Here is an 18,902-nt window from a genome sequence, read left to right on the forward strand (position 1 = left end):
ATGTAAAAACAAACAAACAAAAATATATCCACGTCTATTTTATCATAAACATTCTTTTCATTTCGTTTGCTTCTAAAATAACATTCTCGAATTTTAAATCCTTCATTATAATGTGTTTTTTTTTTAATGTACAAATCTACATTATTTTTTTATATGTTGTATAGTTTTAAAAGAATCAATATTTTTTTTTTGTTTTCGCATTACTTTTTACAATTGATTGCTGGCTATGCCTGACTCCAGATACATTCCTCTACCAATAATAATGTTTTTATTTAATGCTTTTCCAGGTACAAAAAATATACAAATGCTAGTGGGAATGAGGATTTGGTGGAAATTGCATGGTGTTTTCTCCCTCAATCTGTATAATCTTAATAATAATCTTCATTTTGAAATAATAAATATCTAGCAGACATTACTAATAAAAAAAGAAATATACCTCTTTTTTTCTTCTATATAAATAATTGCTTGAAATAAATCTTCTATATAAATAATTGCTTGAAATAAATCTTCTATATAAATAATTGCTTGAAATAAATCTTCTATATAAATAATTGCTTGAAATAAATCTTCTATATAAATAATTGCTTGAAATAAATCTTCTATATAAATAATTGCTTGAAATAAATCTTCTATATAAATAATTGCTTGAAATAAATCTTCTATATAAATAATTGCTTGAAATAAATCTTCTATATAAATAATTGCTTGAAATAAGTCTTCTATATAAATAATTGCTTGAAATAAATCTTCTATATAAATAATTGCTTGAAATAAATCTTCTATATAAATAATTGCTTGAAATAAATCTTCTATATAAATAATTGCTTGAAATAAATCTTCTATATAAATAATTGCTTGAAATAAATCTTCTATATAAATAATTGCTTGAAATAAATCTTCTATATAAATAATTGCTTGAAATAAATCTTCTATATAAATAATTGCTTGAAATAAATAAAATGAATAGGTTTCTATATTTCTTTAAGATTGTGACAATTTAATTCTTTTTAAAACAAATATTTTTTTTCTTTTACATTTTATAATTGTCAGCTAAATATTCTTTTAAATCAATAAAACGAATGGTACTTTTTGAAATGTATTATTTAAAATTTGTAATGTTTTATAGTAAACAATTTGATTTTGGAACAATTCATTTTAAAATTAATGAAGTGGGTATTTTTTTTCAACATCTTTGCAGATCAGAAGATTTCAATTTTTTATTTCAAAATGTGTGAAAGGTGATAACGTATGTACGAATATGAAATGCCTTAGCATATTATTATATAGATTGTAAATTTATTCCCAGTTTTTAAATCTACTATCACAAGGCAGGTTGGTGCTGCCAGCTAGTGAACAAAAACGAAGACAACAGAATCTGAAAAATTTGATTTGTTCCGCAGCATCTCCTATTTCAGCGATAGTTTTTCATTAATTTCTCCATCAATTTGTCTCTGGTGCATGATTGACGTAATAAATATGCATTATAGAGTTGGATTAACCGAATATAATCTTATCAGATTGTAATGTGGGGAAATGTGTCCTTCTAGCTTGTTGCTAAGATCCACAAAAAAAAAAAAAAGCAAATGGACGTCCTCCTCTATATATAGCTATCAGAGGAAATCGGTCCCTGGTTACTTCCTGTTATCAGGAGAGATAACTTCAGAGATACTTCCTGTTCTCAGAAGCAGATGACTATTACCTATGCATGCCCCTCCCCTGCCCCATGACCACAGGATGCATTGTTGTGGTCATCTTTGCATGCATAAGAAAACTTGTGTGATTTTTTCCACTCATTTGTTGCAATAAGTTTCTTGATGTTCTTGTTTTGTAACATGAAGGTTGTCTTAACGGTGGAGGGACTTACTGGGTGTCTACATCTTTCTGTGGTATCATCAATTTACATTTCTGCATCATGCTTATTAGGCAATCCGTCATTGATGTGCCATTCAACTATCATTGCTTCTTCAGGAAGTTGTTCCTGTGGGGGTTTCAGGATTTGTGGACGGATTTGAGGTTCCTGGTGTGCCTTAATGTGGGTCATCTACAACTGGGCTAATTTTACAGAGAAACTGATGATTGCAAAATTTTACTTAGTTGCTTCCATCTACTTGCGCTTAGTACTGTCGGTTTCCAATATGTCTTCATAATCCTCCCTGTCTTTGTCCATCGATGCAGGTAGTTATCATCCTGGTTCTGGATCTGGGTAAAGTCTGACTTGGAGTTCTCGGAAGGGACGACAATGTTGGTTATAGAATTGTTCATTCCGCATATGCCTCTTGGTCATTGCCAACTCCCTTAGCTTGCCTGTTTCTTTGTTTTAGCATTTGATATTTATTCCGTAGGACAAAAAAAATGGCCTTTAATGCTATACAAAATAATTTGAACGTATACATTGTTTATTATGTATTGTTATGTAATTGTAAACGTATGTAATTGTTAAAGCAAAGAAATGAAGAAAAATTTTATCAGGAGCGTAAGCGGCTAAAGCTGTGAAAGTGATTAGCAAAACAGTAGCTATATAGTTCTGAACCGGAATAACTGAAAAAACAAAACTAAAGCGAAACATGATTGTGATTTGGACCAAAAAAATATGGCTCAAGGAAACAAAAGAAAAATAGTCCAGTCAGAATCAAATATTGATTTATTAGATAAAGGAAGACATTTGGGTCTTCATGATTGAAACTTGAACAAGTCAAGCATGGACTGAAACTTATTTGTACACCATATGTTTGGATTATGGAGGGGGAAAAAATGAATGTGAACGATTCCAAGAACCTGTGGTGTAGTGGATATAGTACTCGGTAAAATTCAGTTATAAATTACACTCTTCTAGCGGTTGAATGTTCAATACTCGCTGCAAGTAGGACTCGAAAAATAATCACTTAGGACTTCTACGTTGACAGAACAAGAGCATGCTATCCTTGTGGACTAAATAAAGTGTTCTGTTCGAAATTCTATGCAGATTCCCAATCTCAAAAGAAAGTTTCCCAAAAATAACACTCATGATGGAGAATAGTAATCTGAAGAATTCAAATAATACGAACAATTTCATGTTAGCCCCAATGATGCCATCTTGTAGAACAAGTGAAAGTAAAGCAGAAACGAAAAAAAATAAGAAATATACAATAGAAATGTGCACAATTTTTCTTTTGACGTTTTGACGTTTATTGCTATTAGGAAACTAAAACATGTTCAGTAGTTTTATTTTTTTTATTTATTTATTTATTTTTTTTTTTTTTACATAGGCATTACCACTTATCAAGGCCAAGAGGCCACTCAAGGATAAGGGTTAAAGAGTGTACAGTAGACATTGGACAATATAGTAATCATTAGTAATGAAAATTTGGTAAATTTGATAACTTATATAGAACGGCTCATCAAGAACTTATTTACGTTAGGCTTGAACACAACCATATTGTAGTCAGCCGGAAAGCAGGAAAACTGAAGACAATTCCACAAGCGTGCAGTTCTAAGAAAGAAGCTTTGTTCATGGAATCTACGATTAGGTTTAGGCACAGATAAAGAGTGGGGGGAATTATTGATAGTGTGTACAACTAGACGAGTGTTTCTTGTGAAAGTTTGGCGAGGGGAGGATCATAGATTGAAGCCCAGTTGAACACCTTCCATGAAAATAACGATACATCAGAGACAAACTCGCAACATTTCTTCTGTGAGATAGAGGTTGCAAGGAAGAGAAAAGGACATCTCCTACGAGGCTACGAAGTCTATTTTGAACTCTATCAAGGCAGGACAAGTCCTTTCTAGCAGCTCCTGCCCAGATGTGGCAACAATATTCCATCCTTGGACGTACCTGGCTCTTATATAGATAGAGAATAGCATCAGCAGTGAGATATCTACCAGATCGATAGAAAGATCTCACCATTTTTCCAGCGGCCTTGGCAACAGATTTGATGTACGTGTTCCATTTAAGATCAGGAGTAAAGGTCAAGCCCAGAAGCTTGTCAAAACTTGAGGCCTCCTGAAGACGAGAGCCATTCATTTCAATTGATGCCAGATGTGGATCAGAATGTTGATGTAAAGAGAGAAGCTTGGTTTTAGATGCATTAAAAGTAACCAGCCACTCCTTTCCCCATTGTACTACTTGCTCAAGATCAGAGGAGAGAGAATTGGAGAGAACTTGGTCGTTTACTGTCTTAGATGTGCTACCATAAATGGTAGTGTCGTCAGCATAAATGTCTACAAATGGTGTAAGGATGTGATTTGGAAGATCATTAATGTAGATCAGGAAAAGAGTTGGGCCCAGGATGGACCCCTGAGGGACACCGGCATTAATACTGTGAGCTTCTGATTTTTTCCCCTCAACTACTACTCTTATGAACCTATCAGAAAGGAATGATTTAATAATTTTAGATGAGTTTTCTTTCAGCCTGTTTTTAACTGATAAGGATTCTCACCACAAATTTATTATGATTCACGAGTTCTCATACTGATGATTTCTCACTGGCAACAACTTGCCAAGATCACAGTGTAGTATCTGTTTTAATGCTACACTTCACATGTTCTGTCCTCGGTCAGTGGAAGAGAAATCCTTCATGACTGAGACAATTTTTATTTTTTGTTCCTATCCAGAGTGCCCGTTTTTGTGGAGCTGGATTTTCCTCACACATTAAAAACCGACCTTGGTGTCTAATTCTGCCCTCGTGGGGAGGCAAGTAAATAGGAACAACAGATGACGTTGCCCGACGTCTGAGTGACAACAAATTAATCTCCGCAGATTTTTAGCGCTTTTTGATTTTTTTTTTTTATACTAATGAGTAACAACTTCTTTCTTGCAAATCAATCAATTTACCTTTTTGTAACAGCCATTTACCATTGATTTCTTGCTGATAGCGATCATTAGTTTTATTTGGAGCCTGGGTGGTAATAAGCTCATGATTTTAGTATTTTCCTTCTCTTTCCAATGGAGGGTTGGATGATGCTCTTTGCTGAAGGTCTTTCCATCTTCCTAAAGGAAGTAAAACCTACATGACCATTTTCTGTCGCAACAACTGCTACTAGAATCGTTTTTTTTTGTTTGTTTGTTTCTTTCTTCCTCTCTACCCCCCCCCCCCAGATTGTGTGATTTTTTTTTTTTAATTTTTATTTATTTATTTTTTTTTGTTTCCTTGGTTTCTTTGTTTCTATTATTGTTACTCACTAAGCGTTCTTGCGCAGCCCATTTATCAAAGGTTACTCCCTGATGATAACCGATGATGTTCCCTGGGATCTGGGTGACAAGTCTCCACAGATTTCCAGTACTGTTCACCTCTTTCAATAATCTTTACAAATGAATTTGCGTTATCACAATAGCTGTTTACGTTGGATTTTTCACTGGCAACAACCATTATGGCAACTAGCCTCCACAAGGTTCCAGCACTCTACACTCTTATCCAGTAGAGGTGTGGACAGTGTTTTCATTCCTTGATCCTTCCATCCTCCTTGACTTATCAAAACTATTTTGTGTGATACCAGCCAGGGATGATGCTGTTTTTTTTTTTAGGGGTGGGGGTAGAACAGTTTATAAGATTTCTTGCCGTTTCAGTTTCCTTGAAATCATGTTTTGTTTGATTTTGTTTTCAATCATTCTGTTTTATTTCTGTTGCAGTTCCTATGTCGTTGGTTAGTATTTTTAGTTTGTAAGTTAGATTCCACAGTCTAACGTCTTAAGATTTCAACAATACCATCTGCTGTATATTATTATTATCATGATTATCATCATTATTTTTATCATTATTATCATCATTATTTTTATCATTATTATCATCATTATTTTTATCATTATTATCATCATTATACATGTTGATAATGTTTTTAAGTAAATTTGATTTGTATTTTTTGTTTCTTTCACCTTTTTCTACATGCATGTTTTGTGCTGAGTTTTTCCTTCCCAAAATTTCTAGTTTTTGATTAAATGTTTCAAAAATAACATCCTTTCTTTGTGAAATCATGTGGAAATTTTATTTTTCTGTTTTCTTTTCCTGCTGCTACAGTTAGTATCATGGCCCAGTTGTGTCCGCGTTGTAAGAAAGCTGTCTATTTTGCCGAAGAGGTGAGAGCACTCGGTAAGAAATGGCATAAACTGTGTCTCAAGTGTGGTGAGTACTTTTTGATTTTCTTTTCTTTTATCTTTTTTACATTGCTTTGATTTTTTTTTTTTTTTTACTTGTCAGTTCCTCTTGCTTTTCTGTTTTTTGTGCTCAAGTTTGGTAAATCATTTAAATATTTTTCGTTCCCTTTTTTTATTTTCTTCCCCCTCGTTTTCCTTCCCCCTCGTTTTCCTTCCCCCTCGTTTTCCTTCCTCCCTCGTTTTCCTTCCCCTTCGTTTTCCTTCCCCCCTCGTTTTCCTTCCCCCCTCGTTTTCCTCCTTTCCATCTCCTTTTTTTCTCCTTTCCATCTCCTTTTTTTCTTCTTTCCATCTCCTTTTTTTCTTCTTTCCATCTCCTTTTTTTCTTCTTTCCATCTCCTTTTTTTCTTCTTTCCATCTCCTTTTTCCTCCTTTCCATCTTTTTTCCTCCTTTCCATCTCCTTTTTTTCTCCTTTCCATCTCCTTTTTTTCTTCTTTCCATCTCCTTTTTTTCTCCTTTCCATCTCCTTTTTTTCTCCTTTCCATCTCCTTTCCATCTCCTTTCCATCTCCTTTTTTCTCCTTTCCATTTCTCCTTTTCGCTCTTTGTTTCTTTTTTTTTTAACTTCTCTTTCCCTTTCCCTGTGTTTTCCTTTTTTTCTACTTGTACTCTCCTATCTAACTCACTAAATGGAGTTTAAGGGCAGGGGTCCTTAACTTTTCTGAGTCTTGCAAGTAAAATATTAAATTAACACTTTAACGTTTACATAAATGCAATCATGTTTTGTCCTAATCATGTAACTGACGAGCCTGATGTGATCTTAGATAAAAAAAAAAAATATGATTAGGTTTATGACTGAAGATAATTTTTTTTAAACTCATTCTAGCTTTTTATTTTCAATTTTATGATTGATTCACTAATGTCTGTTCAAATCACACTATAATGAAGCCTGCGAGAATACGATTTCATCAGCCAGAAGCAGAATTGAACTTAAAAACATCTCAAATCAACAAAATTGTAAACTTGCATTTGATCATCTGCATGAGTTAGAAAACATAACTGCAAGGGTTTTCCTAGTAATAAAAATGTACATAACAAATAACTGAGCAGGACGTCCTGATTGCACTGAAACAGGTCGGCAGCAACAGATTGCGGGGACTCGATGGTTTGCCTTACGAATTGTATTTGAGGCTGTCACCCATGTTGATACTGATTCTGATGGATGTTTTCAACCACTGATTTGACAAGGGTTCAATCCCGGGTCAAATCACCAAGGGAGTGATCACGTTGCTGAGGAAAACAGATAGGCATGGCAGGGAAGAACTAGATGATTACAGGCCCATAACTCTACAATCTTAGAAAGATAAAAGACGACACAGCTGCCATGTTGATCAATTTGGATCAGTCCAAAGCTTTCGATAGGGTCGACCATCGCTTCCTGGCATCTGTTTTGAAGGCCGCCGGATTCCAACGATTCCAATGGATTTCTGTACTGTACCGCGCACTGACGGCAGTGGTACATGTAAACGGAAAGCATTCAAAATCTTTTGCTATCTCCTGGTCCATGTGTCAGGACTGTCCATTGTCTCCTTTGCTTTATGTCCTTGCGTTGGAGCCGCTACTTCGCAAGCTGGGATAAGGCAAGTCCGCTTCTGCGTGGGATCACTCTGCCTGGCGGATCGAAAGCCAGAGTTTCTGTATTCGCCGATAACATCACCGTCTGTGTCGAGCTTCTGAGACATCGAGGCAGTGACAGAGGAACTCACAAGGTACGAAAAGACTACGAGAGCTAAAATCAACTGCTGCAAGTCAACTGGTCTGCAGTTGGGAGCCTGGAGGGGTGCCGACTCCCTTCCCGCTCCCTTTAGCTGGACTGACAGCCTAGTTTGGATCTTCGGCATGTAGTTCGGACCAGACCTCCAGTTGGAAAAGAATTAGTTGGAGGTAAAGTCAAAGTTTGAAGCCGCAGTTGACTCCTGGTTTCGAAGGTGACGTAAAATGGGGGGGGGGTTCACCTCAAATACACAAACGGAATGTTCAAGAAAGATTATCGCTACAGTCCTCTGTCTCTTCTCTCTTGGCTGGCCGGGAATCATCTCCCAGCACCCAGAAATGAACATCGTTTTATAGGTTCCATCTTCACGCACACACGAGATTATGCGAGAACGGACGAAATAAAAATGCTGGCCGCCATGTTTGTTCTTCCTTTTCTTCGCCTGTACTCACTCGCTGAGCACCCACGGTAAGACTTCTCTTTCTTGCTTCTAACCACATGCCTCCCTGATCTCAAGATCACATTTCATAGTCTCTCATCCACTGTGGCGGTCGCCTCTCTCTACTTGGCCTCTGAGGTGTCTCGTCCTCCTCCTGTGGCTGCACACTCCCCTCCACTGCTTCGCCCTCAACTGGTCTGACGTCAAGAATGTGCCTCGGGACTCCTCCCACCACAATGTTGTTACTAGTGTTCCTCCCAGTCACGCGACCCCTACTCCATTGTGTGGTGCAGCGCGCCCCCGGTGGCTTCACCCATACCTCATCCCCGAGTTTAATTGTCCCTGTGGCCTCTACTTCTCGGCTTGCCGGCTCCACCCTGGGATGCCTCCAGGAATATGCAAACATTGACAGTTGCGGGACCGTCTCTGGTACTTGTCCCAGTTTAGGCGACATGTTATACCAGAAGACGGCTTGCTCAGGTGAGGTGCCTCCTCTTTCCGCAACTGCCTTTATTGTGCGGTGGTTTCTCTCTACGATCCCGTTGCCACTAGGTCTGTAGGCAGCTCTGAAATATTGTTGGATCTTCCATTTCTTCAGTACTTCTGTCACTGCTACTGACTTGAACGCAGTCCCGTTGTCGGTTAACAACTCTTCCACGGGGCCTCGCTCCAAAAACACCTCATCAAAGATTGCCGCTATTTCATTGCCTGTTCCTCCACGTAGCTTCTTCCATAGGGCAAATCGCCCGGGCCCACAGTCAATCATGGTAAGGTAAAGTCCACCCCTGTGATGGGTGACATCGCATGCCAGTCTCTCCCAGGTCCCACTCACCTCCAATTGGCCAGCTTCATGTGTGCTTGGAGCAGGATCAATCGACTGACATCTGTCGCATGTCCTGACCACTTGCCTCACCTGCTCCTTGGTGATTCTTGGGTCGACTTTTTTCACTAAGTACCAAGTCCTCTCTACCCCCATATGGTGCAAATTGTGCAGTTCTCGCACACCAACATCATCTAGATCCGATGCAGCAACAACATCTTTCTTTGGCAACAGCCAACTCTTCTTCACTCTTGTGAGAGCATCTGCTCGGTTCTTTTCAGAAGCCACCATGTCTACGCGAAGCTTCAAACAAAACTCTTGCATCAGCTCAGCCAGCACCCCAAGCCTGCGCTTCACTAACATCTCAGCAGTCCCTCTCGTTTTTATCCTTTTTTCGCTTGAAATGAGAGACTTTAGCCAAGCAAACACCGTGGCGGAGTCTGTTTTGATGCAGATGTCACGTAGTCCCCATTTCAAGGCCAGATTGACTCCTTTTATTGTCGCGTCTAATTCCGCCACATTGATGTGACTGACGTCATTCTTTTTCCTCAACCAGGCTGCATCTTCTGCAACTACTCCTCCAATTTCCAAAACGACCCCTGTTGCAATGCTGCTCGCATCGCACCACACAACTCCATCCAATGTTCGCGGTATGTTCCAGGTTCCCCGGACTGGGTCTTGCCGTTCTGCTTCTTTCAGGAGCTCTTCCATCATGGCGACCGTTCTTTCTCCCACCTTATCATTCCATCCTTGTCCTTCGGCGTGTCTCTTTATGTAGCTGCATGCTGGTCTAAGCCAGCTAGCAATGGGGTAATGTCCGACCAACTTTCCGCATATGGAAAAAAGTTCACGTCTGTTGAGCTCCTGCTTCAGTTGTGGGATTTCGTTTCCCCTGCGAAACTCTAGGCCGCCTGACGCACCTCGTTTCAGTTTTAGGCCCAAAGCAGCCCCTCCGTCTAATTTTTCCGGCTCTTTGGCGACCAACCCGAATTTTTTCAAATGAGCTACCACCTCCTTGGCAGTTACCACAGTTTCATTCACCAGAATGTCGTCTATGTATGAGCTCACTACCCCATCTCCCTTTCCCATTGTCTCCAGAATCTTCCTGAGGATAGTTGACATAATCTTGGGTGCCGAATTTAACCCGAACCCTACTCGTGTAAGGCAGTAGGTTTTGCCTTTGTACTTGACTAACTGATATTTCCAGAGCTTCTTGGCAACATGGAGTTGCAAATAGGCAGATTTTAGATCTACCAATGTAGATGCCCCATTCATCTGCCTCCATTCCCTAATGGTCTCACTGCACACATCTACGGTGTCGCCTCCCGTATGGCACTTAACATGGCCGTTCAGCTCTCGGAAATCCAGGACCGGTCTTACTTTCCCTTTAGTTGTTTGCAGAACGGCCATCAACGGCAAAATGCCCGACTCCACATCATCCGTCCAAGGCATCAGTATCCCTTCCTCAATCCATCGGTCGACTTCCTGCTCAAACTCCTTTCTCGCCCCTCCTCTAAGCGAATTTGTGTAGCACGCCACCCTGTTTGTCAGCGATGGCGCTTGATGTTTCCATGCCCCGTCCACCGCTCTCCGTCGAATTCGGCTCGGAAGTCCTGATCTTTGATCGACAATTTTCTTTCCTCCCCGGCCTTGTTGATCCCTCTGGGGGCGTTCTCCGTCACCGCGCACTCAGCTAGTCCGAACCTCACATTGTCACATGTGATGGTAACACCTCCAAGGCAGCATATAACATCCATTCCAATGATGGCTTGGACACCAGGCACTAGGCGATCAGTGACAATTGCATGGACCCTCATCCGACGTTCAGCAATATCAATAGTGACGGTCTTCTTCCCTCGACACTTCACTCGCGACCCATCGAATGCCACTACTTCACCCTTCCCTTTCCATCTTCCGACCAGGGTAGTGTGCACCATGGTAGTGGTGCAGCCAGTGTCAATCAGGGCCATAATTTCCCGTCCTTCCACCGCAATCTTCTGTTTGGGCATTTGCTGCGGGTGCGCCTCTATTCTCGAATCGGGGCGGCCGCTGGCGCGTCGGCCTCCCCTCGCCAGTTTCCCGAACTTGTGCATTTTACCGCTAAATGGCCTCTTCAATTGCATTTGTAACACACTGTCCGTTGCAAGAACTTCCTGCAGTCTCTTCTCATGTGTGGTCCCCCGCATTCAAAACATGCGATCCCCGGGTTTGGCAGATTCCTGCCCACATCCTGCTGTACCGTTGCTGTCGTTCCTCCAGGCTCCGTGGGCTGGGTGCTCACTAAAATTTTCGCAGTTCTAAGCAGCTCACTCACATCCAGCGTCTCCACCCCCGGTACCTGCTGCAACCTTTTCGATATTTCTTCCGGGAACCCGGTAACAAAAGTCATCTTGACTACGTGACTCGTGGCATGTCCTCTGATGCCCGACAACTCAACCAATCTCCTTATCTCATTCGCATAGACATCCACAGATTCACCAGTCCACCTCTTCTCTTTTAACTTATTAAAGGCCTCGAAAGGCCCCTCTGCGAAAGCTTCGATCAGTCGACCCTTGATGGCGTCTGCATCACCCTGTTCCCGCTCGCTGAGCTCCAAATAGAGGGCCAGTGCGTCCCCTTCCAGAAACAGTGGTATTACTGCGGCCACATCATCCAGCTTCTGAATCCTTGCTACAAGGTCCACTTTTTTAAGCCACGCCACCACATCACCGTCGCCATTAAAAGGCTTAATCATATTGCTTAAACCTGCGTTGGCCATCGCCGAAATAGCTTGACGTAAAATGGGGGGGGGGTTCACCTCAAATACACAAACGGAATGTTCAAGAAAGATTATCGCTACAGTCCTCTGTCTCTTCTCTCTTGGCTGGCCGGGAATCATCTCCCAGCACCCAGAAATGAACATCGTTTTATAGGTTCCATCTTCACGCACACACGAGATTATGCGAGAACGGACGAAATAAAAATGCTGGCCGCCATGTTTGTTCTTCCTTTTCTTCGCCTGTACTCACTCGCTGAGCACCCACGGTAAGACTTCTCTTTCTTGCTTCTAACCACAGAAGGAAACTATGCTTGAAGGGCAGAGTGAAACTGTATGCCACCTACGTCCTTCTGATCATCCTTTACCGACTGGATGTACTTCCCTTGCCTGAGGACTATTTAAAATCCCTACAGTTGTCGTCACTTCTTTGGGACAAAGGGAAACATTTGGTTCACAGACAAGTCTGTGTACAAGATCCATGTGAGGGCGGTTTGGGAATGTCCGAATTGAGGTGTCATTGAGATGCTAAGAGGCTGGCTTTTCTGAGCTGAACCTCGACAGAAGAGTCTGTGTGGAACCCTATGGTCAAGGCCGCTTTGCCTGACCTCATCCTTGACCACAAGGTTGGAGCAACACGCAGTTCTTGAAAGTGTAGGACTGTGCTAAGGAACCAGCGACCTTTCACAGCTGACTAGAAAGGAACTATATAAGGAACTAGTGAGGAGGGGGGGGGCAACGACACGCTCGTTGAGCATCTAGGTATTTTGAAGGAGATCTGCTCCCGGTGGATCTGGGCACCAGGTTAGAGTCATCTCAACAACTCTGAGTTTTTCTTGACCTGGCGATTGGCACAAAACGCGTTGCCCCTCAATGCCATACTGAAAAGTGCCAGACTAGTGAGGTTGCGAGGGTGTCCCAATTGCAGGACCTCAGCCAAGGAAACGCCAGAACACGCGTTCTTCAATTGCTGCATACTCAGACGGTACTGGGTATTGTCAACAGGGTGATAGTTCACATTAATCCTGAGCCGCGCCCGCTGGACGTGTCCTACATCATCCACAGCACAGAGCCGCCGTGGGATAGGGAGAGACGAATAGTGTTTCTTGCAATCCTGGCCGTGGCCAGAATGGAGAAATGGAGTTCAAGAGTGCAAGAGAAGTGCGAGGTTGAATCTTTTGCTGATCAGGATCTGGTCTCCTTCTTCAAGCACCAGCTGAAGGTAAAGATTAGATGTGATAGGAAAAGATTATACTCTAAGGCCTTTTACCAAAGATGGATAAAGAGAGTGAGTCTGTGCGTGCATAGAGATGCCAAGTTAGTTTGTGTCCCTGCCTAAGCATGGCATACATGGTTCCAGATCCTGCCGGACTCCAGACCCCTAAAACAAACGTTTAGACTAGGTTCTTAGTTAGCCGAGTGAATGACTACCTCCCCCCTACATCCCCCGATAGGAAACCTCCAAAATACCCATGTCCCAATCCTTTCTTTTTCTTCCCTGGCTACCCCAAAAAACAATCTTGGAGAAATTTCACATACCCTCTAACCAGTTTCTTTGATCCTGACTAGAATTTTAGCCCCATATGGAGAGCGACTTGCTTGTTTTCAGTCAACACCCAGCTGGAAAACAATGGGTGTTCTACCACCTAGAGAGGCTTGGGAGGGTCTCACTAACATATTGATTATATTGTTTGGATTTTTTTCCCCATCCCAAACCAATGAAATAAAATTAAGCAAATAACTTTTTATAAAATTTTATGTTTACAAAAAAAAAAAAAAAAAAAAAAAAAAAAATATGATTTGGGAATCTTAGCTAGAACGACCCCCAGGCGTGCTTGTGGTATTGTGGTGAATGAGAACTTTAGCTAGGATCAAGCACAGCAAGCAAGGGTACAGTGACGAAGACGACCATAGACCCCCCCCCTCCCCCAATTTTTGAGTGGCTTTGTGCCTAATTTTTTGTTTATTTCTGTTTTGGTTGTAAACTTTCAGAGTGAATAAAAAAATATATAACTTTAACAAAACAGAAAACAAAATATTCCACTGTATATCAATAAACATTCTAATTATCCTTAGCAGTTTTCAAGCAAATCTCTAATTCAATTAGCTATAGACTATCTAGAAACTCTAATATATAACGACAATAACAGAAAACGAAATATAATTTGGTTTAATCCACATTAAAACGCAGATTAGCAAAGAATTGGGGGGTGAGGGTAAATTTCCCTAGAAATAATAAGCTATCTAAAATTATCGAAATAAATAAATATAAAACTTCGTTCTTGTTGTTTACAAATTTTTTAGATGAGGATTTATTAATATTATCTGGATTTTTCATATTACTGTTCTCATCTTGATGTTAATTGCATAACATTTCAATCGATGTAATCTCCAAACTTTTTCTAGGTGTACCTTGTTAAACTTGAGAATCTTATGCACAAGGACTTGTAACCTAGTGGATAAAGTATGTTGTAGAATGCAGTTGTAAGTTACGCTCGTCTTGAGGTCAAAGGTTCAATCCTCAGTGCAGGCGATTTTAAAAATACAATATCCACATTACTTATCTACGACTGGGGAGAAGTCCTAACGGAATGAGAACATGCTGCTCCTGTAGATTAAATAGAGGTTTCTGTTTGAAATTTTGTGCAGAATCCTGAGTCCTACAGAAAGATTCCAGAGTTCGACAAGAGATGCCTGAAGAAGTTTGAAAGTTACATCAACTGAAATGTTGTGAAAACAACACTATGAGAGCAATAGTTTGAAGAATTCAGATAATATAAATTAGTTTTGTTATACGGAAAACATTTTTATCATACAACATGTGTGAGAGCATGTGCAATACTCTACTCTCATCAGCTGTCAACCAGAGTGATAACAGTTTCATTGGCCCAAGACAGGACTGCCACTTCTGGTGCCACCAGCAGCTATGAGAATTAAGAACTTAGCCGCCGAGCAGAGTATTCATGAAAAAGACAACAACAAGGAAACTTAATCAACTAGAAAGAAGAGAAAATAAAATAGTAAAAATACCGTCTTTTTATGAAGTTTTTCAGGTGTCAGTTGTCCTACTGAATGTATCAAAAATAATAAACAAACGCTATAATAATAAAGATAAAGATGATAATAAACAAACAATAATATTCTAAGAGTATGTGCCTATTGGAGTGTCCACTTCAAATATTGGTTAATTTAAAAATTAATAATTAATTGTTTTGTCTTTTTCATCATGTTATTGCAAAAAAAAAAAAAAAAAAAAAAAAAAGGCTGTAAACTTTTGCTGAAGTGGGACTGAACAATATTTTGAGAACCCCTAACAAGAAGACATAGATGGTTATGAAAGCATTTTCATTTATTTCATATGACAAATGAGGCATTTTAAAAAATTGTTTTTGTTAAACGTTTTTCATGCTATTTTTTTTTTTTTTGAACTTCCCGTTCCTTATCTGTTTTATATATTTTTTTGTCTTTTTAATTAAATATTCATATTTATGACTTTTAGTGTTTCTACAAAACATGCACGCACACACACACACACACACACACACACACATACACACACGCAACTATCTAGATTAATAAATGCAAATGCTTTTCTTTTTTTATCACTTCTATATATTACCATCAAAACTGGTTACGGTTATTTAAATCAACAAGGACCCGAGTTTGCCCAGCTTGTCCTTGTACCGGAAAAATATCTAGTAAATAAAACGTTGTTTTTTTTTTTTTTTTTTGCATTTCCATACACCAAACATGGATATAAATATCACTAAAACATCGGCTGGGTCATAAGCTTCATTTCGGTACCTAACTTGCCTGGGTGGATTGCATGTAGGTTGAGACAAACACACACACGCACACAGACAGTACGAAAATTTATAATAGGATAATACAAGACTAGCAGGACCTGTGGAAATTTCACAGCAGACTCTTTCACATGTAATATATTGATGTTGGAATTCTGCGGATGTTCAGCGTTAATGGAGACGGCCTAATAATAATATTATTATTATTATTATTATAATAATACTCACTTCTCATTTATTTTTTCCTTCAAGATTAATGCATTTTCTTTCCTTTCTTTTCGAATCTTTCAACATCCTCCCACACACAATGTATCAACTATTCTTTTCCATCTAACACAAACCCATACAAAATAACCTTGTAGTTTGAAGGCAAAAAACCTCTTTTTTTCTTAAGTAGATGAGAAAGCAACATGTCTTTTCTCGCCCATCTTAACATCTTAAAGCTTCTGTCACACATGAAAACCCACGCACGCACACACCAAGCATCTGTTAGGTTCTGTCAGTCCGTCTGTCACACTTTTGTGCAAAATGTATGATGTATCAGTGTATGTAAGTTAACACGCAAGTTCTCTCGTTAGATCACTGAAGTTAAGCAACGTTCGGTTTGGTCAGTACCAGATGGGTGACTTTTTCGAAATACCAGGCATTGTATATAGTAGGATGTTAACACCTCCCTGCAAAAACCTAATGTCATCTCCTGACTGGGATATATAAGCGACTAGGGACCGCTTGTGAATTTGATATTCCCATGGAACTTCCTCTTTTAGAAGCCAGTTCGACCAGCCTAGGGTGAATGTCACTTTGGGTTAAAATTTGTCATCATTAAATTTCAAATAGCATTTTTATGGTTCTGTCATTCTTGAGTCTGGAATAACTGTTTACATCATTAAGCGCGCAGATTGAATAAATGCATCCAATCATCTCAAGAAGAGACTCTCTTCACCAATGTGTCTATCCCGTTTAAATTATTTGAAATAACATTTTTTTGTCCATTATGTTTAGGTTCTATTTTTTTTATTTTTATTTTTATTTTTTTAGGTCTGTTTTGGCTTACTACATATCAACCCTCTTTGGGTTATTTAATGCTGAATCCAGTAATTTGTGGGGAAAAAATTTGTTTGAATCTTCAAATATTTATTTATGGTGTTTTTATTTTGCTCGTTTTGTAGAGGAAAAAAATGTTGTTTTTGTTTTTACAGAACATAATTGAGTTGTGCAAAAGAACAAGAAAAAAACCCCAGCACATTAATGTTTGGTGCATTTTAGGTCAGGAAGCCAATATTTTGAGACAGCCTGATCTGGTAGCACCAAATTTAAGTTTGTCATGCTGAAATTTAAAATAACATTTTGTGTGGCTGGCCATGTTTATAGTTGTGCTTTTGTCAAACTCTGCAATCTTCACAGAATTTCAAACAGAAACCTTTATTTAATCCACAGAGGTAACATGTTCTTGTTCCATCAGCCATGACCGGGTAGAAGTGGTAAATAATTTGTAATGGTAATCTCATTATTATCCATACTGAAGATTGAACCTTTAACCTCCTGAAGACTGTAACTTGCAATTGATTATTACTTTATCTGTTGCATCGCAGATATTTGCAGGATTGTTACATCTCATCTTTTTTCTGGAGCCTCTTTGCACAAAATGTGGTGACTTGTTTATTTTTAACATGTAATTTTGAGGCATGTATCTCTTTGCACATTATTAGTTCATTTATTTTTCTGGTCTGGCAAGGCCACAGGGGAGACAACCAAGCAAAAACAAAAATACCCTAAGCAAAATTCATCCTAAAGCAACAAAACTGAAGTTGGCCTGCCAGGACACTATATATACAAATATAGGCAAATTTGGCCATATTTTATTAGTTTGAAAATATAGTTTTTTTTGTTGTTGTTTTTTTTTTTTTTACCAATTATAAAATTTTAACCATAGAATAGTATTATAATCTTCAAAAAGCCTGCAAATTTTTATGTAGGTTCGCCCCATAGAACCGAAGATATGAGTATTTCAATATTCCATTTGGCTACCAGTATAGATATATTCATAACCACCTTTTTTTTTTTTTCCATTTTATAAGTACGAAATCTCAGCAACTATTGATCAGAATTTAAGAAATGAAGGCTCGTTGGAAAGCTAATAACCTGAATTGTGTAGTGAACTATGTGATATTTGCCCTTAAAGTCGCACATTATTGTTTCAAAAAGTGAAAGATTACTTTTCTATATTAATTTAACATAAAATGAGCACCCACTTTATGGCTACATTTTGTCTCTCCTCCATCAAGACCAGAGGTTTTGGGGAAATATCAGATATTTTGTAATTCATATGCAAAATTAGAAAAACAAATGAATATGATTGAAATATTGGTAAAGACGCAATATCTTTCTACCCACAAAAAATTCTTTAAAATTACCACTATCATAGGTTTTTGAGGGTGTTGAAAACGAAAATTATAGTTAAAATCTCAGGAAATGAGTAGTTTCCGAGATATGAAAAAAGTATAGTTTTAAAAAGTGGGGATCACTTTTTTATATTAATTTTATTAATTTTATTAATTTTATATTAATTTAATGTAAAGTGAACACCCACTTTATATCCATCTTGGGTGGGGGTCATGACGTCAACAGCCGGATAACAGTGTTTATTGAAAATGTTAAGATTTGTGTTTGTATGTTAGGCTATAAATATAAGAAATTGATTCACAATTAGTTTTTATTAATCTAGAACCAAATACTTGATTTAGAGTGTATGTATGTATGTATTCAATCAATCAATCAGCTCTTGGTAGTCCACAGACAAAATAAGGCTTGAGGAAGATTGTTATATATTGTTGCCAATTGTATGAACCAATCTTATGAAGTTCTTGTGTTGAAGATGACCTCATTAAAAGAAATGAATTAATTCTTCTTTGATATGAACACAAACGTTTGTTTTCTGTGAAATTTGTGTGGGATGTGAAAATGGATGAATGTTAACAAACGGTTTTCAAGACACTAACACTTAGGAGAGTCAGGAATAATGAAGGTGGCATTCACACGTTTTTTCCTCATATATATATATATATATATATATTTGCTCGTTTCATCCCCCCCCCCCCCGGACAAAAGGAAGGTAGATTTGTAAATTCCCTCTTGTCCGTTCGTCTGTCCACACTTTTCTCAACTATGCCTTGGAATTTTTTAAAATTTTGCACAAACATTAAACATGTTATGAGTAAAAAAAGTAACAGAACAGATTTTCCGGCAA

The 18,902-nt window shown here is 38.7% G+C and overlaps 1 protein-coding gene across 18 annotated transcripts in view; it reads left to right on the forward strand.

The window, feature by feature from the left end:
- LOC145252590 (cysteine and glycine-rich protein 1-like) overlaps positions 1 to 18,902 on the forward strand; it is a 390,115-nt gene that overhangs the window by 330,322 nt on the left and 40,891 nt on the right. For all 18 annotated transcript variants that reach the window (XM_080112259.1, XM_080112264.1, XM_080112265.1 and 15 more), the window contains one exon: positions 5,991 to 6,095. In XM_080112259.1, the coding sequence (XP_079968385.1) occupies positions 5,999 to 6,095 (97 nt within the window). In that variant the 5' untranslated portion in view covers positions 5,991 to 5,998. The remainder of the gene's footprint in view (positions 1 to 5,990; positions 6,096 to 18,902) is intronic.

Source organism: Euprymna scolopes, chromosome 29, assembly GCF_053919585.1.
Source record: "Euprymna scolopes isolate OS-2025 chromosome 29, ASM5391958v1, whole genome shotgun sequence".
NCBI lineage: Eukaryota > Metazoa > Mollusca > Cephalopoda > Sepiida > Sepiolidae > Euprymna > Euprymna scolopes.